This window comes from Apis florea, unplaced genomic scaffold (genome assembly GCF_048593485.1).
Source record: "Apis florea isolate Af1SG1 unplaced genomic scaffold, ASM4859348v1 contig_3367_pilon, whole genome shotgun sequence".
Taxonomy (NCBI): Eukaryota; Metazoa; Arthropoda; class Insecta; order Hymenoptera; family Apidae; genus Apis; species Apis florea.
The window spans coordinates 3,402,849-3,430,168 of record NW_028256746.1 but is presented as its reverse complement, the minus strand read 5'-3'; the positions used below and the strand labels follow the sequence as shown (position 1 = coordinate 3,430,168).

The following is a 27,320-nucleotide window of genomic DNA, read 5'->3' as shown; positions in this document are numbered from 1 at the left end:
TATATTTTATACTTACCAATGATTAAATATTTTACTATTTTATATATATTTTTTTTATATAAAAAAAATAAATAAAAGATACAATCATAATGTTATTTTAAATTTATGAATAACTAATAAAAAATAAAATTAGTTTTTTAATAGATGATAGTTTTATATATATTCCTTAATTTTTTATCATTTACATAATACATTTTATACTTCATGCAACACATTTCAGGTTTTTATATACATTTAGAAAACATTTATTTAATAAATATCAATAAATGCAATTTAAATATTAGATATATTCAAAATACTTGTTAATTAAAAGTAAAGTAAAAGTACTTGTATATATATGATTAAAATTTCATATAATTCTATTTCTGTTTATTAAAGTTATTTGTACAATAATGTGTTTGTATTGCTTTTTTTGAATTTATTTTTTAATGAACCATTGGGTAACTTAATTTAATTATTGATAGTTAGTAGAAAAAATAATTGAGCACCTTTGTATAGTTTATTAATTACTAAACAAACAAATAGATACAGATAACCACCACCTTTTGTATGTACAGACGCCAGCGTAGTAGTGTCAATTGGGATTTCATGTCCAGCATCGGGATTGTTTTTTTCAGGAATCGATTTGTTAACAAAAGATTTGCGACTAGGGTCAAATGTGGGTCATAAGAGAGAAAATGAATTGTGAATATACCTCCATTGAAATCTCAATGTAATAGATTTAATCCATCATTTTAACGATACTTGATAAAAAACCCAATCTTCGAAGAAAGAAGGTACAAAAGCACTATCTTTGGTAAAAGTTACGGGTACACAAAGCTGTGAAAGAACTTGTTCATACATTTCTAGTGACTGTGGACAAGATGCTCCATTTCCCTGAAGAATAAAATAAAATATTTATATATAGATAAAATAAAAAATTATTTTTACAAATTACTCATATTTTTACTTACATGAGTCATATATTTGCCCGTAGATTTTAAAACTTTCATTGAAGAATTTAAAATTAATCTAATAAAATCCCATGCATCTCCATGTGGAGTTGGGCTAATTGGTATATCTGTAAGGTCACCAAAAACATAATCAAATTGTCTGCCTTCTTCAATCATGTGTGCTAAAGTTTTTGCACAATCTCCAACAATAATCTATAAATTCAAATTTTTCATAAAAAATTTTAATAATCTTATTTTTGAAAATCAATCTTATATTTATAATAAATTTACCTCATAATTTTCACCCTTTCTTTTATCCAAACAGTTTCCACATATGCTTCTCATATGTTGACTACAGGCTTTAATTACGACGTCGTCAATCTAAAAATGAAAAATTAATTTTTTATTAATTTATTGATAAATATCATAATAATATAATACAATATAATAACTTGTAATATAGTAATAATATAATATAACTTGACATACTTCTAGCATAGTTACAAATTTTGGTTTTTCTTTAAGTAATTCCCAAAGTAAACCACCATCTCCTCCTCCTAAAATAACAATTTCTTTTCCTGTATAATTTTCTTTTCCACGTTGCATTAAAGTTTCTGTATATATCAGATCTGCTTCAGATATGTCTAAAAATTTTTAAGTAAACGATTTTTTTATTTTTAGATATAATTTTAAATTATTATAAAAATATAAGGATTTTTCTTACTTTGTAATTCATCAAGAACCAATAAATTCCCTAATGATTTTGAATGAACAATTTGCACTTTTTGATAAGCAGAACGTGCTTCAAAGACCAACTTATCAATATCATATTCAAGTAATCTGTCATCTTAAAAAAAAAAAAAATAATTTTAATACCTACTGAGAGATTATAAAATTTAGAATTGCATGAAAAAGCATTTAATAGATGCATGCGATGCAAAGCATAAATCTGTAAAAAAAAAAGTTTTTACATTAAAAATAAAATTGAGAAGAATGAAAATATTGAAGATTAGGAATTTTATATATGGATTACTAAATCTATCACATTATTTATATCTATTAATTTTATGTATTTTTGCATAGCATATAAATTTTAAAAATAAAAAATATATCATTCACTTAATATATTTATAGAAATAATAAATCCTACGGAATTATAATTTTCATAATTATTTAATATTAAAAATAATTTGAAATTATAAAATTGATTTAATTTTTTTTTGAATTTTCTGCTTGTTTTAACAACTGATTATACACATAGAGAGAGTCTTTAACTACAATTGTTCAAAAATTTAAGAGGTAATTCTTTAAACTAAAATAAAATGAAAATAAAAAATTAAGTATTATGTTTTTTGCATATTGTTAACTAAAAATCAATGAAATTATCCCAAAACATTAATAAATTCTCCATCATAAACTAATGCAGTTCAAACAATGAGAAGTATAAGATTTCAAATTTAAAGATAATTAATTTATATTATAATTTTTAAAATGCTAGAACTTCATTTATTGTATTTTTTTAAACTGTTCCTCATTTGTCATATAAAAAAGCTTGCAACTAAAAATATTTTCATTGATTTTTAATTGTCAATAATAAAAAAGCAAAATATTTTTTATTATTAATTTTCGATTTATTTTAATTTAAAGAATTACATCTTAAACAATTTTGACATCTGTAGCCAAATATCCTAAAAATATACTAAAAAAAAACTTATCAAGCGAACAAGGTAGTTTAAATGGATTTTTTTTTATTAAAATAAAAAATGATTTATATAAAAATAAAAAAATATACACAAACGAGACGAATTATATACCGTTTTAAAAACTATAAAGTAAATAACGATATTTCGGCACGATGAATATGAAAAGAATGTTGAATATAGAATAAGAAATTACATACAATCGAGGAAATGAATCGAAAGCATTTTTCGTTAACGACGCATGATGAAAGAAAATATTTTGCGGATATAATATTTCATTAATACCGTAAACAGAATAATAAATAAAAAACTCACCGGCGGTAGGAAAGTATCTCTCAAAAGGTCCGCCGCGTTTAATTGGTGAAAGCGAGTGCGAACGCGTAGAGGCTACTGCCGCCTGCAACGTTGTCTCCAATTCTCTGGCCAACTAAAGGTGGCCGCGACAAGCGAACCGATGAATAAAAAAAAACAGAAACTATCTTGTTAAACCAATCGTAGCAACTCTTTTTTTTACGTATCAATCAAATCATTTTCCCTTTGCGGAAAAACTAAAAAAGGAATACCGGGAGGATCGGAAGGAAATACACGTCGACCGGAAAAAAAGTAATCGGTCAGAGCTTTAAAGTGCAACGGAAACGATTCGCACGTTTTTAAGATGCTATTGATAACTAATAGGAACTAATTGGGGAGTGGTTTCTACCTGATAGTGTCAGATAGAGGTCATATATGGTTCCTCGCCTTACTGGTGGCAGGCGCTTACTGCGTTGGCTGTTCAGAGCCATCGCAACGTCCGCTTCCAGGTATCGCCACTGCTACAAGGTCCTCTTTGTTATGCGTGTTTCTTTCGCATATAGTAAAATTTTTACTTATTTCTATAATACTATTCGTCGAACGATGATCTTTTACAATACGTTTATCTTGCAATTTTAGTGTTTAGCGGCAAAAAATCGGCAAACGAAAAATCACGAATCGGTTTAACGAATGCAATTTCACGATTTTATATTAGAAAAAAAAAATTGTATAATATATTTAATATAATTATTGTTATGTTATACAACTAATTCATATGTAACACAAGATGTACCTTATAATGACCCCATGTTTGAGAGATACAAAAGCTGATTTTGTGTTTGATATTCATGACAGGCAATTAAATATTATGAAATTTGCAACTAGATATTGCAAAATAATTATAAAATCAATATAAAAAACTGTACCTCAAAATCCAAAAGTGCTTCCTCTTCATCTCTCTTATAATATTCAATATTAATAGTGATTAAGCCTTCAGTATATCCTCGAACTGTAATTAGACTACCTCTAGGACCTGTATATAAGACTAAAAAGCTTCCATCAATGCTTGATTCAGTTAATGGTTTTAAGCTATCAAAATATTCTTGAAGGACATTAGTAATAGCTAATTTTAGAGTGGAACGTTTTTCCACATCTACTATTACATTTGATGGTACTGTAAAGTCAAGAAGTACAGTATGGGCAACCATTGTATATAAACCTAAAATCATTTTCAATAATTATTAATTAATATTATTTATTAATATTTTATTAATATTATAAATGATTTAATATAAAATGTATATATAAAAAAAATTAAAAAAAAAGCATTAAATTAAAATGAAATATTTTATAGTTTATAGTTTTTAGAATATACATTTTTAATAGGAAATTTAATTAACAATAAATATTAAAGAAATATTAATACCTGTATATTAATATAAAATGATAGTAAAATTAAGAAAGTCACAATTCCTATACAAATCCTTGAATTGGATAAACATAAAACTACTTGTAAAAAGTATTAAATTCCTCCTCCTAGAAACAGAAGTCTTAAGGTTATGTTACAATATGCGCAATGAAAAATAGATTGAATCATTTTAACCAATATTTTTATAAGTAAAGAAACAATTTTATGAAATAATATATAAATAAATAAAGTTTTTTATAATATATTCTAATTAATTTTCTAAGATTAGAAAATCATAATAAAAATTATGATTTAATAACAATATTTCATTGAAATTGAAATTGAAATTTAAAAATTATATCAAAAATTTTTTAATAGAAAAAGAATTTAATGGAAATAAATCATATCATGTTTAAATTAATAATTAAATAAATAAAAACTATTGAAAATATAAAAATATTTAAAATTTATTCAACTATTTTAGAAAAAAAAAACAATAATGATACAGTGGTATAATATAAAATATATTCTATCCATTATTTTTATAATTTATTTATATAAAAACAGAAAAATAATATTTTTTAAGTAAAATTTGTTATTTTCCATATATTTATACATACTGATAAATATATAGAATTGACATGATTAGATAATAAAGGAGACTGAAATCATACTCACAAATTACATTCACAATAATAAGTTTCAATCACAAAAGCTGTAATTCATACGATAAAAATACTCTCGTAATATCTGTGTTATACCACAAACTAGGTATAGAATAGATCTATCATTGAATGCATTTTTGTGTCATACTTTTTAGAGCCTATGCAAACACAAACTGTAGAATAGATCTATTATTCAATATATTAAATTACATATTTTTTGAATCAACAGTTATATAATATCATTCTCAAGTCATATATGATGCAACATTATCAATTCAGAATAAAATAGTAAAATTATTAAGACAAAAAAAATTATAATTAAATATTATAACTTCAATATAAAATTATACGAGAATTACCATCATCTTCAGAATGCCGCAAATAAAAATATATATATATATATATATATATATATATATATATATATATATATATATATATATAATATATAATATAATAAAGGAAAAATAACAAATAACAAAAATAAGAATAAGAATTAATCATCAATGCCTTTTTTTGAATGTCACACATTTCTCTAAAGAATTATCTTTTTAAAAATGTTCGAGAGATAATGCTAATTTTCAACGTTTATTTTATTATTCTAGTTTCCTTTTCAAAAATGTTTGATACTCAAAAGATGACGCTAATAGTCAATTCTTATCTCTATATTTCTCCTGGAATGTGTGTGTGTGTGTGTGTGTGGTGTATTATTCTTGTCTATATTGTTTTATTTTAGAATTAACGTTGAATTTTTATTTTCTTATCTCTATTTCTTTCCATTATTTGTTTTTTTTGTTTATACTTGCTTTATAAAAATACTCAAGAAATCGTTCGATAAATTTTTTTTTGCTATTATTTAACCTATTAATTAAAAATCTTAAAAAAAATTTACTTAATTTTTATATTGTATTTTTATATGTATCATCTTATACATGTTTATTTTTCTATATAATTATATGTCATGTATATTTTATATAAATATGAATTTTTTTCTATATATTGTATATGTATTATAAAATATAAAATATATTAAATTAGATAAATTTTATTTATATATCTATTTTATATTTTATATATCTTATAAATTAAGTTTTATGTTATAAGGAATTTATATATTTTTATACATTATATTTTATATATTATATAGAATTATATAGAATTCTATATATTATATAGAATTCATCAATCATTTGTCTGCAACATATGCATATTAATAGCAACATAAAATGTGATCATATTTTATCATATAGCTTAAAATGATTTAAAGAATAAAGATTTTATTGTTTCTTAAAGAGATGACATCACTAATCTTAACTAAGAGCTCATCAATCTTTTCAATATGTAACAAATTTAACATTTTTAAAAATTATAATATTAATAATATTTAAAAAAAAAGAAAAAATATTCTAAGTAATCTTTTTTCTTGTCTCAAATAAAATATTTTAATTAAAAAATGATTTTATTATATATTTTACATATTATTATATGTAAAGAAAAAATGATTGTTTTATCTATACAATTAATTTTATTATGTCAAAAGAAATGTTAATTTATTTATTTATATTTTACTAAAATAATGATTTAATCACTAGCATTATCACCTTGATTGTCATCTCTTCCACTTCCCGAAGCACTTCCAGAATTTGATTCTTCATCTGAATCTTTTAGAACCTTTCCTTTAATATTTTTTTTTGGTCTTAAAGTTTCAAAATCTGAACCTTCTTCATCTGATGAATATATATTTGATGCTAAGAATATAAAACAAAAATAAAATGATTATTTTAAAATTTATTATTTTCTTTGATATTTTGATATTTGTTATTTAAATAAAAAATGTTTAAAACATAATATGAAAATATATAAATATTTTTTAATTATTTATATAAAAATAACTTTTAATAAATAAGTTAAATATTATTTTAAATAAATTAAATATAACTTACCTTTAACTGGAATATTCATTCCTTTTTTATATTTATTCTTAATTGCTGCAAGAGAAATAGCTCCTTCATCATCTGAACCATCATCATGGTAAGTATCACCACCATATCCACCAACAGATCTTCCAGTAGTTCCTCTACTTGCAGTACTCTTTTTTGTTTTACTTTGAACTCGCATTGCCATGCGCAATTTTTCTTCTTCTTTCTATATAATATTACAATACAAGTAATTCTATATTAACTATTATAACTATATATACAATATATATAATTATATATATAAATAGATATACAATAGAATATATATATATATATACAATAGAAATTTTCATGATAAAATAAAATTAAATTGTAATTTACCTTAATCATTTCATATCTATTTTGATCTGGATTAGTTCCTACTTGTGATAATACTTTTATACCAGAAGTTTTTTGTGATCTATCAGCCAAAGACATTGTCATCTTTCTGTGAGTGAAAGATTCTGTAGAATGTGGACGGAATGTCAATTTAGTTCTAAATACTGCCTGACCTTGAAGACCAGTTCCTTGTCGAATATAAAGATGATTATGATCTCCCTGAAGTGGCTGTTTATATACATCAAAAATTTCAGAACCTAGATGTAGAGACATGCTGCCATCAGACCATTTTACAAATCTAGCATTACTTTCTTTGATAACTTTTCCCTGATCATCAAAGGTTTCTTTCCAACGAAGAGTATTTTCAACTTTTAACTTTAATCTTGCTCGACCTTCTTCATCTAAAGTTTCTTCTTCATCTATTTCATCTTCATATGTTTCTGTATCAAATGGTCGTGTTTCTACTGAAAGAAAATTTGGGAGTTTTACAAAATGTATTTCACGACCTAAATCTGTAGTGATTTTTGGAATTTCTACATCAATTCTTGTTTCTGGAGGAGGTTCTGGTTCTTCTTCTTTTTCTTTATCCATATCCTAAAATCAACAAATTATATACATATAAAAATATTAAAAAATTTTTCTTAAAAATTGATATAAACAATTTAATATTTATACCTACATCTTCAATAACAGCTTGATTAGGGCCTTCACCACCACTATCAGATCTACCTTGACTTCTACTTCTACTTCTACTTCTACTTCGACTTCTGCTTTTACTTCTGCTTCTGCTTCTGCTCCTGCTCCTGCTTCTACTTCTACTTCTACTTCTACTTCTACTTTTGCTATAACTCTTTTCTCTTTTTTCTTCTTCTTTATCTTTTTCATCATCTGTACTGATATCACTAGCATCTCCAAAAAGAGCATCTGCTGTTGGTGCTAAAATTTGCTTATCTCTTGGTTCACTTTCTGAATCAGAATCTATTAATGGTTTTATTCTTTTTGTTTTATCATCTGCTTCTGAAGTAGAACCACTATTATTTTCTTTATGTACTGGACTTGATTCTCCATCATCATTTGATTTTATACTATCTAATGTAATAATAGACATTGAAGCAAAATTTAAATTGTATTTAAATTATATATTAATTGTTTATTATTTTTAATTTACAAACCTCCTGTCTTCAAGGATTTTTCAGATTCATTATCATCTTTATTTTCTTCTGGACTTTCTGATTTTTGTTCAGATTTTATTGGTTCATTCCTTGCAAAATCAGATTTTGTTACTCTAAAAAAAAGTTAGAATTTAATGTTAAAAATAAACATATAATTGCAAATTATGTGTAATATAAAATTAGATTTATCTTATAGTAGACAGATAGTTTAAGGATAATTAATTAAGATTGTCAAAAAAGATGTTATATGCAGAATTATCAGAGAAATTTTTAGATAATTTTTTTCTTTTTTTTGTTATTTTCATATCATTATTGATAGCATTAGCAAGCATAATCTACTGTATTATATTATATATTTGTATTATAAACATTGTATTACATTACTAATGGTCTCTAAATGATAATTGATAATACTATCAGTCATGAATCATTATTAATTGATTTTCTTTTCTTCTTATTAGTTTTCCCTCAAATCCCTTAACGTGATATGCATAATGTCTTTGTCTCTGGCAATATTAGAAATAAATAAAAATAAAAGTGCAAAAAAATAAAATAGCATGAAAAATTGAACAATAAATATATATTTGTAAAAAGTGAGAAATTAATAATAAGTTGTTAGAAATATTGATTATATTTTACTTTGAGATATTGTTAAATCTTAATAGTTTTTGATGATTAAAATTCAAAAATGTTAATTTTAAGTTTAAAAATCCATTATTTCAAAAGTTATTTGTATATAAAGTTAATGTTTTTTAAGCATATTGCAAGCATTTTAAATAAATTAAAATCTTGAAAAAAATTGTAGATAGTTTAAACTATATTTTAAATTATAAATTTACTTACTTTGGAGATATTGGACTTTCAGATATTCTTTCTTTTGGAGAACATGATTGAGATCTTTGTGAATCATTATTATTTGATATAACTGATTTTGGACTACCAGATCTAGATCTTTGAGAACCAGATTTCTGACTATGTGTAGATCCAATACTTGAATGTCTAGAATCTGATCTAACTGGAGATGGACTTTTAGAATTTTGTTTAGAAGATCTTTCACTAATATCAGAACCCACTGATCTTGCTTCATTTTCATTATCTGAATTTCTATCATGTGTAGAATTTGCAGTATTAGAATTAGGTGTACCGCTACGACTTGATCTAGACGATCCTGATCGATTATCAGATTCTGATCCTAAAAGAAAATTCTTTATAATAACTTGTTTTTTTAAAAAGAACTTTACTGAACAAATAAATATATTTATTGAATTAATATTGTTAAATTTTTACCAGAATCCCAATTAGAATCATACTGATTTTTCTTTGTTGATGGCATATTTTTCTTGTGTTAAAAAACATATAACCTATTTAAATAAATATAACTGATTCAAATTTACCATAGGTAAACAAATCGTATAACAGATGTAAACTGACATGAGAAACGGGATATACATTCTGTACCGTCCAATCAAATATATTTGAAAATTGTGAATCGATCTTGTTTCTTCTACATTTTGAACGTGGTTTTACTTATATTTAGTAATTTTACTAAAATTTTACTAAAATTTACTAGATTTTTATTTATATCAAGTATATTTTATTGAACGAATTATATGCATTTAATATTTTTTAAAATATATTTTTGAAGTGTTTTGTAAAATTAATATTAATTATTATATTAAAAAATATAAAAATTATTCGAAGTATTTTAAGGTAATATATAAATTACAAATATTTAAGAAAGATATATATATATATATATATAATAAAAATTATGATTAATTCATTTATTTATATTAAAGTAATTAAATTTTTCTTGTATTAATTATACAATAATGTTTTATTAAATTATACATAAATGTTTTTAATTATTATTTAATGTAATATAAATATGAATAAATAAGATTAATAAAAATATAATATATAAAGTTATTTATCAGTATCATTTAAAAATGTTGGATTGTCATATATATAGTGTTTTGATAATTTTTTCTTTTCTCTATTATTATTAGATGTACTATTTTCCAATTGTGATTTATTTTCTGTCAAAATATTTGAATGATGTTTTGTTTCCAATACATCTTTTGATATGTTTGAAGATATTGTTTTAGAAAATCCTGAAATAATATATTTAATATACTTTGAAATTAAATTATTATTGCCATTATTATAATAATTTCATTATTAAAATATAAGTATGAGTTTTGAATTTTATTAAAAATAAAAGTACCAGATATATCAATTTCCTGTAGTTGTAGTTGTTTACGAAAAAGTATTTCAAAATTGGAAAACCTTTTTAAAGAATTTTGATTATCTTCTATTAATTCTTTAACTGTTTTACGTTTTCCAGAAGAAGATAATGTAATATTGTCTTTTAAATTAAATATTTTCTCAGTATCTATTGTATTTTGGAGATTTTCAGCTATATTTTTTGCATGAATGCTAATATCATTTGATATATCTTTTTTCTAAAAAAAAAAAAGAAAAGATTAAATATAAAATGAACTATATAATAATGATTTATTATATTACCTTAATAGGATAAAATAAATTTAATTTTATATTAGCAAGTACATGAACAAATGTATTTAAACGATGATGTAACATAGCTAAAAATTGAATGAATAAAATAAAAACAAATGCAACAATAAAAAGACATCCAATTGGTTCCAAATGCATATATTTTCTATATATATGTATCTGAAAAAAAGATTATTTATGATAAGATTAAAATTAATCAAAATATTAATATTAATTTAGAATATTTTATATTAAAAAAATAAGACCTACTTCATATTCATCAACATAGGTGATATTATATAGAATAGCAAAAGGCCATTGAAAATTTAAAATATCTTTGTTTATTTGTAGTAAAAATATTGCTATTATAAATGTTATATTTATCATAAAAAATTTTAAAAGATATTCATTACGCATATTTATCAATTCCTTTGTAATATTTTGCTAAAAAAAATTAATTGTAATATTGTAATAATTTTTTATTGAATTTTTTAATTTTATTAATTTAATTTTTTTTAGAAATCATACTTGTTTTTTTATATCATTTTCAATAGGATATAAATATTTTTTAATCAATTGTTTCCAAAATTCTTCTTCTTCAAGAGAAAGAAAATCTATTTTTCCATTCTTTAAACGTTCATCTTGTAGCCAATAAGGATTTATTAAATAATTTGAATTTTCTTGATAATCATTAATAAAGGTATCTTTTGAAATTTCAATTTCAGAATCTGTATTTCTACCTAAGTTTTCAAATACTTGTAATTTTATTTCTTTATTATATGTTTTATTTTGATTATTTTTTTCTTCTATATTTTCTTTTGATATATTGATAATATCATTATCTCTATTTTCTATATTATTTTTTAATACATTGCTAAAATTATTAAAAATTTTAATTAAATTGATTGTAAAATAATTATAAATTTATTGTAATACTTTAATATTTATAATTTATAAATATTATTATAAATATTATTATATTAATACTAAATAAATTTATTGATATATATTATATTTATAATTATATATATAATTATATTGTAATACTTTATAATAATTTTAATTTTTTATTAATTAAGTACCTTTCTATTTGTTTTAAACGAAGATTAATTTCGTTTATAGAATTATAAATGTATTCTAAATATTCTTCTGTTTCTTTTGAACTATTGTGTGTATAAAATGTACATTGAAATAAATGAGATAAACAAGATTTTGTCCACTTATTTGTAGTTTTCTCTTGTTTACATTGAGATTCCTTTAAACTTTGCTGTTCTAACATCTAAAAATAATTGTTAATTTAAGTTATATGAAAAACTAATAATAAGAAGTAAAATATAAATTAATAAAATAAAAAGTTAATTATTTTTATAAAATTTTACTTGTCTTGATTTTGATTCTCTGGTTCCCCATGTAATATTATGTAAATTGAAAATAGAAAAAATAATTAGCAACATATACATAGAAGGTACAGTAATATAATAAATGATTCCATTAGGTAAACATGATAATTCTTGAGGATGCAAAAAAGCTGTTATTATAAATTGAATAATCACAATAAAAAATAAAAGAGTATTAGGGGTAAAATATCCATCTGTTGCAATTTGTAGTATTATTCCAACTAATACAACTATCATTACTAAAGCATATATAATAGTGATAATTTCTGCTGCTATAAGCTATAAAAATATTAATTAAGATATATAATTTAATTTTATTAATAAATGATATTTTTTAAATTAATATATAAAATATTGATAATTTAAGTAATTACCTGTATGCGTTCTTGGCAAAAAAAACATATTAAAATAAAAATAATGATTGGAATTGAATTATACCAGAAACTTAACCAGTTATCTAATTGAAAGGAAGTTACAAATGCCCCAACCATCATTAAGTAAATAAAAGATGGCCCTATAATTGTGCTACCTACAAAAAGCAATATAATAAGTAAACAAGTAAAATAATAAATAAATATTTAGAAATAGTTTAATGTTAAAATCAAATTACCTGTTAAAATCCACTGATAAGTTACATAAAACCAAGAAATATTATCATTAAGTTTTCTGGTTTCTTTTGAATTATCTAATAAATCAAAAATATTAGCCATAGTTGAAGGAATCCACCGCCGACGTTGAATATAAAATTCTTTAAATGATTCCGGAGCATGTGTATAAGCATCACTTGCTGCACAATATTCTACCTAATTAAATTAAATAAATTATTTATATATATTTTTTAAATATTTTTATTTAAAATATATTATAAATTTTTTTTACTTTACAACCAGCTTGTAAAATTAATGTACAAAGCCATCTATCTTCTCCTTGATCATATTGAATATAATGTCTGGGTTCAGTTGATTTTGTTGCATATTTAGCTATAACATTATGTTGCATTAAAGCTTTTATTCTAAAAAGTGAAAAGCAGCCTGGACTACAAAGAACGGAGCCTATTGTATGTTCTGTTGATTTTTGAAGCCAATGTCCCATAGCATATTCAAATTTTTGAAACCAAATCATGGGACCTATATATAAAAATATATTTTTAAATATATTAAAATGATATATGAAAAAAAATTAATTTTTAGTAAATTACAATATAAATTAAAAGAAACAAAAATACATTTCTTCATTTTTATATATTATATTTATGTGGAAATACCTTTTCCTATTGGATGTATTCTTCCACAAGCTGCACCTAATTCTTGATCTTTCTTCATTAAATCTAACAATGATTTAACAGCAGTCGGATGAAAATCAACATCTCCATCTAAAGTTAAAATATAAGTATTCTGTGCCATTAATTCTTTAGTATCAACATCTACTGATGTACTCATTAAACGATACCCAAGAAAATAATACATATACATGACCTAAAAAATATATATACATTATAATACATTGATTATATAAATTAATAAATATATATTAATATATATTATATTAATTAATATAATAATATAATATAATATATATTATAATAATATAATATAATATATATTAATATATATTATATTAATTAATATAAAATAAAATAAAAATATAAGTTACATTTAAGTTATAAATATATAAATATAAGTTACAAAAGTTAGATTTAAGAAAATATAATTTTGTTTTATATTTATTTATAATATATTTCTTTATAGTAACTTGTTATTAGATATACCTGACTCCATCGTTTTCTGTGTCTAATTTTATTTTTATCTTTAAGATGTACTGTTAGATATGTCTTTCCAGGTAAATTCCAAATAAGTTGACCACCATAAGGTGTTGGATATTTAGTAGGTGGTAAATAAAGTATGCCAAGATCCTTTATATTTTCCTGTATTGTTTCTATAAATGTTGCTACATATTTATTTATTTGTATTTCATTTTCATTATGATTACAAAATCCAATACAGCCATGTATACAACAAAATGCATCATCAAATATTATATGTGCTGAAACAATTCATATGTATTATTTTTATTTAATATTTTAAAAATTTTATTCAAGATAATTTATATATTGTATATACTAATTACTTTCAAGTTCATAATAATCATTGATAGAAATTTTGTAATATTTTTGTGTGACTTTCATAGCACACTGGTCTTTATCTAATCTTAGGATACTTCCGATTAATTTGTTCATTTCTTCTTTATCTTCATGCCACATAGTTGCACAAACATAGATTTGAATAAAATCAGTAATTCTTTTGTTGCTTAAATCATTTTTAGAAATTGTTGAATAAGAATTATTCAAATTTTGCATTTCTTTTGAACTGCTAATCTGAAATAAAAATTTTAACTTAAAATTAAGAATTATATAACATTTTATGAAATATTAAATAAGATAAAACCTTAAATTCTGTAACATTTGAAAATTCTTCTTTCTCCATAATATGATTATTTTCATGTCTTCTCTTATTTAATCCCAAAAATTGATCAATTAGAAATGAATCATAACTAGATTGATAGAAAATTTTTTCTACAGGAGCGAGTTTTTCATTTTCACCAAACCAAAGCTGCTTTGTAATCCAAATCTGTGATAACCACCATATTAACCAACACCAAATACGCCAATTTATAAGAAATTCTCTTATATTATTATATATAGGCATATTTAAAAATAAATAATCTGGTATTATATTATGAAAAGCACATGCATCTTCTCTTCTTAAAACACAAAATATTATTATTAAAAAAATTGTTCCTGGAGTAATTAAACTCATTGGAAAAGCAAAACCAAATTTATGCATTTTTGTTTGATATGCAAATTTTGCTGCAAAAATATTAAATATTTTTTAAACTTATAAAATATAAAATAAAAACTTGTAATTTTTATAGTGTATTATTCATAATAAAACTATATCTCACCTGTTTGATATATAAAAAAGCCACAAAATGCTTGTATTAAAAAGCTATATAAAGGTGCAGAAGAATCTACAATAATATCTACAATATTATTAAGATATAAATTTGATAATGACACATTTTCTCTAAGAGAAAAATTTGGTGTTTGAATTAATTCTATGTTATATGTATTTTGCCACATATATTCAAAGAATTCTAGTATTTGAATTTCTTTAAAAATTAAAATCACTATACTGCTTGAAATAAAAATCAAACATCTCCAAATTGCTACATATCCTTGTAATACATAACAATTATTTGATAAATCTGTTTTATTTTTTGCTAATGATTTTATAAAATCTATATAAAAAATTATATAATTATTTTCAGAAAAATTAAAAATATAAATATCAAATATTTTAAAATTAAAAATATTACCTAAATAACTATAATGAGATACATAATTATACCACCAACGACAAGAAGATAATAAGAGTGAAATAGGAAGAATCCATGTTAGAGGATCTTGTACATCATTTAAAATAGAATATAAAATAATTCCTAAACCTTGAGCAATTAGTGCTAAAACATTGAGCATTAGAACTAATATGAATATGGTAATTCCACTTGAATATTTGTGATGTTGAGTAAGTAAATCTGTAATAACATATAAATTCATTAAATATCTTTCCTAAATTAAATTTTATAAAACATTTACTTAAAAAACTTATTTATTTATATAAACTTACTTAAAAAAGTAGGAATAAAACAAATACAACTAGAAATTCCAGCAACATCTATAGAATTAAGTTTTGGAAGACTATAAAAAATTAATAATGCTATACCAATTGAATGAAGTGTTTCCAGAAAAAAAAGAATTAGAATATTTTGTTTCTTAGGTAATTTTACTTTCTTTTTGAAAAAGAAATTCCATATCGCATGAAATATAGTAAAAAATTCTGGTATAAGGAACATAAAAATAATATGCCAAGTCCAAATTACTTTGCCCCTCTTGGAAATTTTTGCTTCTAATTTTTGATTATATTCTACAATATGACATTAAACATTATTATTAAAAAATATATATATATTTATGTATTAAAATTTGTATTAAGATATATATATATATATATATATATATATATATATATATAATATAATAATATATAATCAATTAATTAATACTATAAATTAAATAATATTTTAAATTATAATTTTAACAAAACTTATATAATTATAGTTTTAAAAAATAATTATATAAATAAATATAATATAATAAGTTGTAAATATATTTTAAGATAATAAAGATGAAAATTATTATTATATTACTTGAATAATAATCACAAAACTGTATAGACTTTTCTTCTTTAAGTTGTGATATAGCAAAAATAAACATAAATTTAATAATTAAACCACTACAAAAAATAGTACAGTAAAGAATACCATACATAAATACTTTAATAATTTGTATAAAAATATTCAACCATTTTTTATTTTGCATGGATGCATTTTTTTTTTTTAATGGAAAATATTTAAAAGCATCCCAAGATAAAAATCTGAAATTGAATAAATAAAATAATTATCAATAAATTAGATATTTTTTACAATATTAAATTTATAATGAGTTTGTAATTATATCTATTATACATTTGACTTACAAGTAATTGTAATATTAAATTATTTAAAATTTATGGATAAATATTTTTATAAGTTATATAAAAATATATAAACTATATGAATTAAATAATTATTATTAATAAAATTCACTTACGAATTTTGTAATGTATCTTCATTTTCAGTTTCAGAATAATTGTTATCATAATTTTGAAAATCAAATGAAGAATTTAAACTATTAATTTTTGACATTGACATATTGAGAAAAAAATAATTAATGATACGTTATTTAAGTATACTACAGTAATTGTCGAAATTTTTATTGATATTTAGATTTAGATGTATTGATAAAATTGATAAGATTTGGAATTTGTCGAAAATTATCTACTCTAATCGAATTAAAGGGGAAATAGATAAACATACAACAGTTATAATAAAGTTTTTATTATACAGGTATATTAGTAATAGTAAAGCATTTATTTTTTGAAAATAATATATATATATATATATTCATCAATAAAATTTTATAATATTATTATTTTACTAGAAGAAATAAATAATATAATATAATAGAAATAAATAATATAAATTTATATTCTATTTTTTTTATTAAAAGTATTTTAAGTTTGAATAAAAATAATCAATAAAATTCAAATGAAAAAATTTTTATTTTTAGAAAAATTTAATGTTTTAAATTGAAACTGATCAAATCAAATCATTAGATTAATAAATAATGAAATTCATTAATTAAAAAAAATTTAATTATTTATATAAATATGATTTTTATTATTTTTTTATTTAATAATATATATTTACTAAAATTTCTGTATTATATGATATTTTAAAAATTATTATTTGAATACAAAAATATATAAGTTAAAATTTTCGCATATCATAAAAATTTTATTCCATATTCGAAATTGAAAATATTTTAAAAGTATTACAATAAGATTTATAATGATATTTCTAATAATGATATTTTTTTGATAATGAATTATTGTATTACTCATTTAGAAATTTTAAATTAATAATTATATAATAATTTTTAATATTGAAACAAAAAATATATGTGTATATATAATCATAACAATATTTACATTTAAAAATTTTAATTTTACCGCTACCATATAGTTAAAATCGTATCGAATTCTGAGTCTTAATACTCGATAAGAAATAATCGATAATGAATGATCTCGTAGCACTTTTCATGAGATAGGTTCCTATGTGTGAATTACGCTTTGTGCTTGATTTGTCAATAATCGAGGATAAAGTTAAATGCCGGATTAATTTGTTCGGCATAATTTAAGTAAATTCGAAAAGAGAAAGAGAAATCTGAAAACCATGTGGCGTGTCCCAAAATTGGCTCTTTGGGCCGAAGCCTTCTTTGTTCAAATGAAAGTATTAATACCGAAGGTTGAAACGGTTTAACCGCGGAATACTTTCGTCGAGTACTTTTTAATATTTTTTCTTGAAATTATAAGTCTTTTTAAGGGGAATCCTCCCCGATATTTCATTTCTTTCAAAAATGGCATCACAGAGTCAAAATGCTATGAATATAAGTTCAACTATTTCACCGATGAATGGATCATCCGGATCGTCGACGACCATCTCGGTCTGTACTACGAAGATGCAATCTCTTACTTCTACACAATCTTCACAATCCTATCAACAACATTCATCTCCATCGTCATCACCATCGCCGTCGCCGTCACCGTCACTAATGCAACAACAGCATCAGACTCTACAACCTAATAATATAGAAGCAATTGATAAAAATTCCTCCAATACATTAAAAGTATGTGTATATTTAAAAATTTTGAATTTGAAAAAAATTTATCTAAACATTTTTTAATTTTTAATTTTATTTATTTATACTAATAAATGTTGGATTATATATTTATTGATAATTATTTTTTAAATTTTAGCGTAATCCAAAAATGGAATTAAACAAAACTGATTTATTAAAACTATTAGGACATCTTGAAGGAGAATTACAGGCAAGGGATATTGTAATAGCAGTGTTAAAGGTAATTTACTCTTTGTTAATTAAAGTTTTTTATGATTAAGTTAAAGAATAATATAATAACATATTTTTTAAATATATATTTAATTAAAATAAGTTTTTGTGTATTTTATAGTCCGAAAAATTGAAACATCTGTTAAGTACTCGATATCTGAGTGGAACGTCAGATCCACATGCTGCACTTGCTCGTGATGTTGTTCTAGTAGGTGGTATGAGTGAACATGAACCAAATCAAATAAATAAACAAGTTGCTACTTTAGAAGCACTTGTAACACAACAAAGATGTATGCAATTTAAAATGGCCAAAGTTCTTAAAGAAGCAGAACTTAGGCATAGAGCAGTATGTACATTGTATTTAGTTCTTAATTAATAATAATTAATATATTTATTTTCTATATTATATATTTATATTTAATTTATCTTAAGGTTATTAAAGAATTAGAAGAAGAAAAACGAAAACATGAACATGATACTGCCCAGGGTGATGATATTACATATGGACTGGAGAAAGAAAGAACACGGTTGAAAAAAGAATTAGAATTAGAAAAACAAGAAAAAAAAAGACTGGAATTAGAATTAAAAAAAGCAAATGAGACTTTAGAAGAAGAAAAAACTCGACAAAAACAAATAGTACTTCTTTTACTTGCTGAACGTAAAAAGATAATTATGAAGTATATAGAAGAAAGGAAAAGATCAGAAGATTTGGCACAGATATTAAGTGAAGAAAAAGTTCGAGTAGATTCTATGGCTGAAGGGCTTGAAGAAGAAAGTAAAAAATCATTGCAAATGGAAGCAGAATTAGAAAAACAACTTGCACAATTTGATATGGAAAGACAACAATATAAACAAGCTTTAGCAAAGGAAGAAAAAAGAGCTAAAGATCTTGAATTAGAATTAGATAAACTTAGAAGTGAAATGGATATGTGGAAAGAGTCTCAAACACGAGGTTCTCCAAGAGGAGTGGGTACAACTCCACCACCTCCTCCAGCCAAACCAGCTAATTTAGTTGCTATGCCTACCGTTAAATCTGCTAATGTAACACAGACAAGTATGTTATGCATAATAGTTATATAATTACATATATAAATATAATTTATTTTAATAAGCAGTAGTAATAAATAAACAATAGTTTTAATATATAATATTAAATGTGTTCATATAATATAAATCGAAAAAAAAATTGACTATTTATATATTTTAAATGCAGTTAAAGGTACAGTGCTGGGCACTGGGACGCCAATGGTTAGTAGTAAAGTTGTTCAGCCCACTGCCACGGTATCTAGTGTTCCTGTCAGCGGTCCAAGTAAGAACAGCACGTCTTACCCTAAAGTTGAAATAGGATATAAACGATTAAAATATTTTGGATATATCTTCTCTAAGAGAATATTCGTGTCGCATGACAGTGGATGAATTAACAAATTACATTTTGACAGTTAATTGAAAAAGAAATGGTAATTGTAGCTCTTGCTCATACGTGTATCGTAATGCATTTGATATTGATATGAATCTGTTATTTCTATTTATCTGATGTTAGTATATTAATTTATAATTTAGTACAGGTTCATACTGATGCGGAATTAATCCAATAAATAATTTATATCTAAAACATTTCTCTATAAAAACTATAAATTTTATATTAAATTGATAACAATTCTATATAGTATATGTTTAATTATTCCATATATATTTGTATGATATTATCTACTTTAATATGAAATAAATTGTTCCAGCATTTTGAGTATAGATATATTAAAATAACAATTGTATAATATTTAAAATAATTTCTTTGTAGCTACTGGGATAGCTAGATCAGTAACGCCTGGACAGGCACTACGCGGGGTCTCGTATACGTCCAATATTACGTCTTCTACTGGTGAAACTGCGACATCTTCTGAAAATCAGGTAAATTACCCTCATTTTTCTTCACATTCTACTTTAATTTGAAGATATTTTATATATATATATATACTGCCCAGTTTTTTATATATATATAAAATATTATAAAAAGTTTTTTGCGTAATATAGAGCTTTTATAATAATAAAATTTTTATGTTTTATTATGTTTTAATCATTTATGTTGATTTATATTATTTTTTATACATCTGATTTTTATAAACATTTTATAGAATATATAAAAAAAGCATAATAATATATTTAAATTGAAAAAAATTTAAATACAATGTATTGCTTATATGTTTTAAATAGTATATATTCTCAAAAAATTATGTTAAAATTAAAAATTAATTGATAAAAATAAATTATCAATCATTATATTTTTATGCTGAATATATTAAAATACTTATTTAAAAGAATATTCATAATTAATAAATTATATTTGATTTCAATAAATTAATGAAGTATAAAAATTATGATTTTTATAACATTTTAATTTTATTAAAAAAGACTTATGAATATAATTGAAGATATTTATAAAAATAATCATATAAGTAACATTTTAAATTTTTAAATATTATAATTATTGATAAAAGTGTCTTTAAAAATAATAAAAATATAATTAAATTAATTTATGAAATTAAAAATATTTTTTATTATTACTTTATATTATAATTATAATATATAATTATAATATTATAAATAAAATTAATATTATAAATAATATTATAATAAAATATATAATTATAATATTATAATTATAATATAATATATATATTATAATTATACACAAATTTTCTAGTCTTATATTTTATTAGGTGTTACATAAAACATTATGTATGATTATTGCATGATAATGATAAATATAAATATGTCATCATCCTATTTTACAAAGCACAATTCTTAAACATTTTTTGACTTTTTGTATTATTTCTAATGAATCGAACAGAAATTGCTTTGGGGATAAAATTGGTTTATTTTTTCCTCTAACACATGGGTATTATTCGTATTTATAAATTAATAATAAAAAACAATTAGTATAATTACTAAGTTAGAAAAAGAAGTTCATATATATATATAGAATAACAATATAAATATTACATAATTTCTATGTTTTTATACAAAAATATATAATATATAAAAAATGTAAAATACATAAAATATTATTAAAATATTGAAAGAAATAAAGAAAATGAACAGTAAGTTATAAGAATATATACATGTATATTAATGTTGCATGCACACATCTTAGATGCGTTGCATGTATCTTATAGTGAAATTTTGTTAATATTTTATCATTAAAATTTGTTTAGCTATTATGAAAAGTCATGTCATGTTATGTTATACAGTTACAATTAAATAACATGTAGATAACAAAAATTCATCTTTTTATTTTTAATTACACATACATATTATATACATATATATTTGTAAACATTAATTCACATTGTATTATTTTATATAAGTTAATACACTGTCAAATTTTAAGTCTGACTTGTATTATCTATTCTTATTTTGTACATAAGATTACTATTTAGTATGTACATTGATTATTTCCTTAATTAAAACTTGTATGCAACTCACTTTTGAGCCTTATTTACAAATTTTCCCTGCTTGCCCTCCTAATTGCAACCCTGTATTTGCTATTGCTAACTTTATATGGTTTGGTTGTTCACCTGTTATTTTTTCAAATTGTGCAATGTATTTTAATATAAGAGGATGTTGATAGCATCCATATAGTTTCTATAGTAAAAATTTATAATTCTTTCAATTATTGCTCATTTTAATTTTTTTTTAATTATTATTTCTTATGATTTTTATTATTCCTTGTTTAAATAATTTTATTAATGTTTATAATTTTATAATTTTATTGTTTAAATAATTATTAAGAAAAATCATAATTTTTCTTAATAATCTCTTTTATTACATTTTATCACCGAAATGTATTAATTTATAATGATTATAATGATTTTAGTTTTATTTAAAACATTGAAAAATATTGGTATTATTAAATTATTTAGGAAATCTATTATTTTTCTGGCATTTTATTTATTCCTTCGCTTTATACTGGTGGTTTGGTATAATTTTGTTTCCTTTTTTTCTTTTTCTTCATTTTATCTTAAACGCAACGATCGTCTATACGTACTCTTCTAATGAAGGATTTTTTAAACGGATAGCTCGAACGTTAAATCGGTTCTCCTATGTATTCATTCCTCAGGCTGTAGACAAACGTGGAGTTGTACCTGCTCCTGTAAATGCTGGAGGCACGGTAAAACTTATACCATCGACGCAAACTGCAGGAAAACTTGGTTTTCATGTCGGCTCTGGCTCGACGATTCAAACATCTGGTATGCTGCCCTCGAAAAAGCCACCAGTATCTCGCGGCGTTCCTCCTCCAGTGCCACCGAATAAACCGGTAGTACCACCTAAAAAGGAGGCTGCTTATATTAGAAGGACTGAGTCGCAGGCAACGCAGGACGCCGTAAAACTTGGTAAACAAGCTGCGGCGCATCCTACTAGTGGATCTCCTGCTCCGCAAGTCCAACAGGCAATAGGAGCTTTTACTCAATCCTCCGATGAAGAGGTTAGTAATAAAGCTCCTCTGCCTTATTCATTTTATTAATGCGGAAGGATAATTCAACTTTATTACAAGTGCCAAAATATTTTAAGTGTTTCTTCTCCCTTGTTGAATTTTCTCCTTTTTGTTTCTCCAATGAATTTTTATCGAGTTTTCAAAAAAGTTATATATATATATATATATATATATATATATATATATATATATATATATGCGTAAATTATTATAATTTATAAATGAATGTTCTGTTATATATATTTTTACTCAGCAATTTTATAGATAATTAAAATTGAATGTTTTATGATTTACTATAAAGATTGAAAGATTAATTTTTTAGTTTTTTTTTTCCTTTATTTTTTATTTTTCATTTAACTATATTTTTATATTATTTTGTATATATTAATTCACAATTTTATAAGATTTTATTAAAATATCATTTTGTAAAAATTCAACGTATTCTTAAGATTTTACATTCTAGAATATTACGTTCATTGAATAATTTTAAAAGAGGATAAATTGTATAAAATAAAATTAAAAGATATTTATTTAAAAGATAAAAAAAAATAATTCTATAAAATAACATTTTATTTTTTTATATAAGATTAATTAACTTTTATATAAGTTAATTTGTTTTTGTCTAAAAATTACGAAAAATATTGTAACAAGAATATTTTTTTAAAGATGGTACTCGATTAACTTCTTTGAATACTCGATGAATCAATGTTGTTTCTCTATTTGATCTCTCTTACAAGTGAATACAATTCAGAACTCGTGAATATGATTTCAGACAAAACCACGTTGATTTAACGGCGGGTACAAAAAAGAGTAAGCATTAGTAACATTTAAGAAAGTCTGAAAGCCGTGTTAACACGGATAAAACTTGGGGTATCGTGTTTTGGAACTACGCAACGCGGGATAACCCATTAAAGCAACGTTTCTGAGTCAACGAAAGAAACGTACGTGCTCGAACTACTTGTTCATCGATTGATTATACATCGCGTACCATAAGATACCATTACCTATTATTATTAATTCTCGCCGGATGGATCTATGGATCCATAGCGATACATCACCATCACAACACGAATCTTGCTTGTAACATTGTACTATAGTCGAAATGAATCGAAACGGGATTATTTGAACTATTTAAGCTAGATTCTGTAGATTCTGTAGTTTATTATCCGCGATCTTTCCGAATTACATTAAAAGTCATTAGATAAAATTAGTATCGTTGTAACGTGCTATTCGTAAGAAGGAACGATACTGTTAACAGTGGACGTGAATAATAAATGTTTATGCAACAGGGAACTTTAGACCATGTAATATGTTAATAAAACAAATACTACTTAGGTAGGGAAAGATATGGAAGGGTCGTTTAACGTTAGATCATCCAATTGCAAAATTACTATCTATGTTTTTTCCTTTGTCCTCTGTAATTTGACTGATTGATTTTGACGATTTTTTTTTATCATTATATATATCGAAAATAAACATTTTTTTTAGTATAACTGTACAAAGAAAAATATTTTAACGAGCTTTCTTTATAAAATTTACTCTATTTTTCCGATAGAATTTTTAGATTCAAACATTTGATTTAATTAAACAATTGATCGATTTAACGCGAGATGACCCAACAGTATATGCTATAATCACTGCCTTGCCTGACGTAATTGCATCGCCAATATACCGACGTTATGTCGGCGATAAAAATGATTTTAAATAAGTAGCGAAAGGAATAACTAATATTTTGCATCGTAAAAACTCGTCGATTTTGTTTGTCAAGACATTCATTCGAAGAATTACAAACGATAATCATCTAATCGTTGTTCTTTTGACAATATCTATAAGCAAAATAATATTATTCAAAATTTATGCGATCATCATATCCATTTGAAAATCTTTTTCAGACATCAGTGACTATTCATAATCAGAAATCAAAAAAATTTATTAAAAGCCAATTTATTTTCTACATTATTTCTATAAACATAATCATTAATTTGGGAAAAAATTTTTTCAATGATACAGGCCAGTCGTGCAATCATTGTTGAATAATAGTAATAATCAACAATTTTTATCGATATACAGTGTTTCGTAAGATGCCGTTGTGTCAGGTAGAACGAGTAATAATTTTTTAATCAAAAGTAAGGCAAAAATGTTCTTAATATTACTTAATAAGAGGCTCATCTCTCTATTTATTAAACTTGCAAACATGCCAAGTACTTACTCAAATATACGATCGTTCGAGAAGTGATTTTCCTTGAAGTGATCGTAGAAAAATATTAAGAATAATTTTCGGTTTTGAAAATTCTTTACCCGGCGCGTATGGTACATCTTACGAAATCTCTGTACAAATTTCGTTCCCACAATGCAGAGTTTATAACAAGGACATGAATAAAATTATTCGTTTGTACACAGTTTCTCTTGTATAAATTATAAATGGATGGAATTATGTTCTCATAAACGTATGAAATAAGTATGTACATACACACACATACACACATACAATCTTTTATTTACTCACTCACTTAATCACTCACTCTCTCTCTCTCTCTCTCTCTCACACACACACACACACATATACACACATATACGTAGATGAAGAAAAGAGGGGATATCAAAGTTATTTAAAGATATATTTCATTTTCATTTAGTATATATATATATTTATTTTATACGTGACCGTGATTTTATAAAAACGTGTGAAAATATTCGAAGAGCGCGCGTATATGAATTGTCTTTATGTGAGTTTTTAAAAGATATTTCTTTGGTATCAGCCGTTTAGTTTTTATCTTTTCTTTTTTTTTTTTTTTTTTTTTTTTGAGAATATTCCAATCAAATCCATAAATATTATATTGCGTTTCGCAAGTAACATGCGCAATTTCCCTGGTTTCTTCATACTTTGGGAATATGTTAGAACGATTTATTCAAGATGAAAGATTCGTGTAAAAATAGGAAAAAGTCCGTTGAAGAAAATGAATATTAAAGAAGCGAAAGGAATCTTTTTTCGAGTTTGCTCGCTCGAATTCTTATTATTTGCTTGGAAGGATGTGGGAAAAAAAATACGTGTTATCTTTATCGTTCGTACTTTTAGAAACTCGATTTGTCTCTTCTCTTTTCGATATCATTGGTACATCAACTATCAACTTTCTTTCGAGAAAAACCTGTTTAGCGAGAGATAGAATCAACTTGTTATCGCGGTTATCCTCCAGTTTCTCAAATTCCAAATTTCTATATGATCTCGATACAAGCTCAGCGATATGTGTATAGTGTACAAAAAGAGAGGAAAAAGAGGAAACTTTCTTAGCTCGTAAGAGGACAAATATACAAAACTTGGAAATTCGCGGAACGACGTAATTAAAAAACCACGCGGAGAAATCGCGAGAGAGACGGGTAATTAAAAAGGAACGAAAGTGACAGTTTTTTCAGGAGGTCAAGATGCTTTAGAACGCTTTAGAGCGCGTAGAGCGAGTCGTAATGGAGGAAGGAAAAAGCGAGAGAAGAGGAAAAAAAAAAAAAAAAGAAAGAAGAAGAAAAGTAGAAAAGAAGAGAGTGAATTGAAAAAGGGGGAAAAAACATAGGGCAACAACTGACGGACTTACACAACCATATACACGTCGTTTGGTCAACGTCGTTGAAACACACTTACAAGTTGCATACATACTTACGCACACACTTGAACTCCGTTCAGAGTACGTAAAAAAACGTATCTCGGAAAAGAGAAAGCATTACAGATAGGATCGGGTCACATAGGAAGAAGATGACCAAGGAGCGCGCGAGGGTTACAGGAAAAAAACGAAAACAGAGGGAGATGGGAAGAGGAAGCGGAGAGGGAGGACGATGGGGAGAAGAAGGTGAGAGCGGGTGGTTAAGGTGGTTCTCCTGGTGAGGATGGTAAA

At 23.4% G+C, this 27,320-nt stretch overlaps 4 protein-coding genes across 7 annotated transcripts; 1 reads left to right on the top strand and 3 right to left on the bottom strand.

The window, feature by feature from the left end:
• Positions 1 to 477: 477 nt before the first annotated feature.
• Sms (spermine synthase) lies at positions 478 to 5,391 on the bottom strand. Of its 2 annotated transcripts, none has more exons than XM_031917711.2 (9): positions 5,010 to 5,391; positions 4,350 to 4,459; positions 3,850 to 4,142; positions 2,948 to 3,059; positions 1,657 to 1,779; positions 1,422 to 1,576; positions 1,224 to 1,313; positions 954 to 1,145; positions 478 to 876 (listed from the first exon to the last, which is right to left on the bottom strand). In XM_031917711.2, the coding sequence occupies exons 3-9, from the start codon at positions 4,129 to 4,131 to the stop codon at positions 730 to 732; spliced, it is 1,101 nt and encodes a 366-aa protein (XP_031773571.1). In that variant the 5' UTR covers positions 4,132 to 4,142; positions 4,350 to 4,459; positions 5,010 to 5,391; the 3' UTR covers positions 478 to 729. The 2 variants fall into 2 exon arrangements, with proteins under 2 accessions (XP_031773571.1, XP_086768175.1); XM_086912049.1 differs by having other exon boundaries at positions 4,952 to 5,020.
• Positions 5,392 to 6,436: 1,045 nt separating this feature from the next.
• Atu (Another transcription unit) lies at positions 6,437 to 9,928 on the bottom strand. Its single transcript, XM_003695488.4, has 7 exons — positions 9,753 to 9,928; positions 9,309 to 9,657; positions 8,466 to 8,578; positions 7,973 to 8,382; positions 7,297 to 7,887; positions 6,940 to 7,141; positions 6,437 to 6,744 (listed from the first exon to the last, which is right to left on the bottom strand). The coding sequence occupies exons 1-7, from the start codon at positions 9,796 to 9,798 to the stop codon at positions 6,578 to 6,580; spliced, it is 1,878 nt and encodes a 625-aa protein (XP_003695536.1). The 5' UTR covers positions 9,799 to 9,928; the 3' UTR covers positions 6,437 to 6,577.
• A 344-nt stretch (positions 9,929 to 10,272) lies between these two features.
• LOC100866934 (chitin synthase chs-2) lies at positions 10,273 to 16,758 on the bottom strand. 2 transcript variants are annotated; one of them, XM_086912046.1, is made up of 18 exons: positions 16,646 to 16,758; positions 16,066 to 16,362; positions 15,755 to 15,973; positions 15,341 to 15,676; positions 14,824 to 15,245; positions 14,507 to 14,753; positions 14,148 to 14,422; positions 13,644 to 13,854; positions 13,259 to 13,506; positions 12,990 to 13,182; positions 12,754 to 12,908; positions 12,362 to 12,658; positions 12,065 to 12,261; positions 11,511 to 11,856; positions 11,253 to 11,426; positions 10,995 to 11,162; positions 10,693 to 10,930; positions 10,273 to 10,579 (listed from the first exon to the last, which is right to left on the bottom strand). In XM_086912046.1, exons 1-18 carry the CDS (start codon positions 16,710 to 16,712, stop codon positions 10,392 to 10,394), a joined length of 4,278 nt encoding a protein of 1,425 aa, XP_086768172.1. In that variant the 5' UTR covers positions 16,713 to 16,758; the 3' UTR covers positions 10,273 to 10,391. The 2 variants fall into 2 exon arrangements, with proteins under 2 accessions (XP_086768172.1, XP_086768173.1); XM_086912047.1 differs by lacking the exon at positions 12,362 to 12,658.
• Positions 16,759 to 17,360: 602 nt separating this feature from the next.
• Naus (cortactin binding protein N-terminal like nausicaa) lies at positions 17,361 to 25,838 on the top strand. Of its 2 annotated transcripts, XM_086912030.1 has the most exons (8): positions 17,361 to 18,725; positions 18,856 to 18,957; positions 19,069 to 19,293; positions 19,380 to 20,001; positions 20,161 to 20,256; positions 20,746 to 20,855; positions 23,065 to 23,430; positions 24,212 to 25,838. In XM_086912030.1, exons 1-8 carry the CDS (start codon positions 18,456 to 18,458, stop codon positions 24,224 to 24,226), a joined length of 1,806 nt encoding a protein of 601 aa, XP_086768156.1. In that variant the 5' UTR covers positions 17,361 to 18,455; the 3' UTR covers positions 24,227 to 25,838. The 2 variants fall into 2 exon arrangements, with proteins under 2 accessions (XP_086768156.1, XP_012344453.1); XM_012488999.3 differs by lacking the exon at positions 24,212 to 25,838 and having other exon boundaries at positions 23,065 to 23,515.
• The last annotated feature ends 1,482 nt before the right edge of the window (positions 25,839 to 27,320 follow it).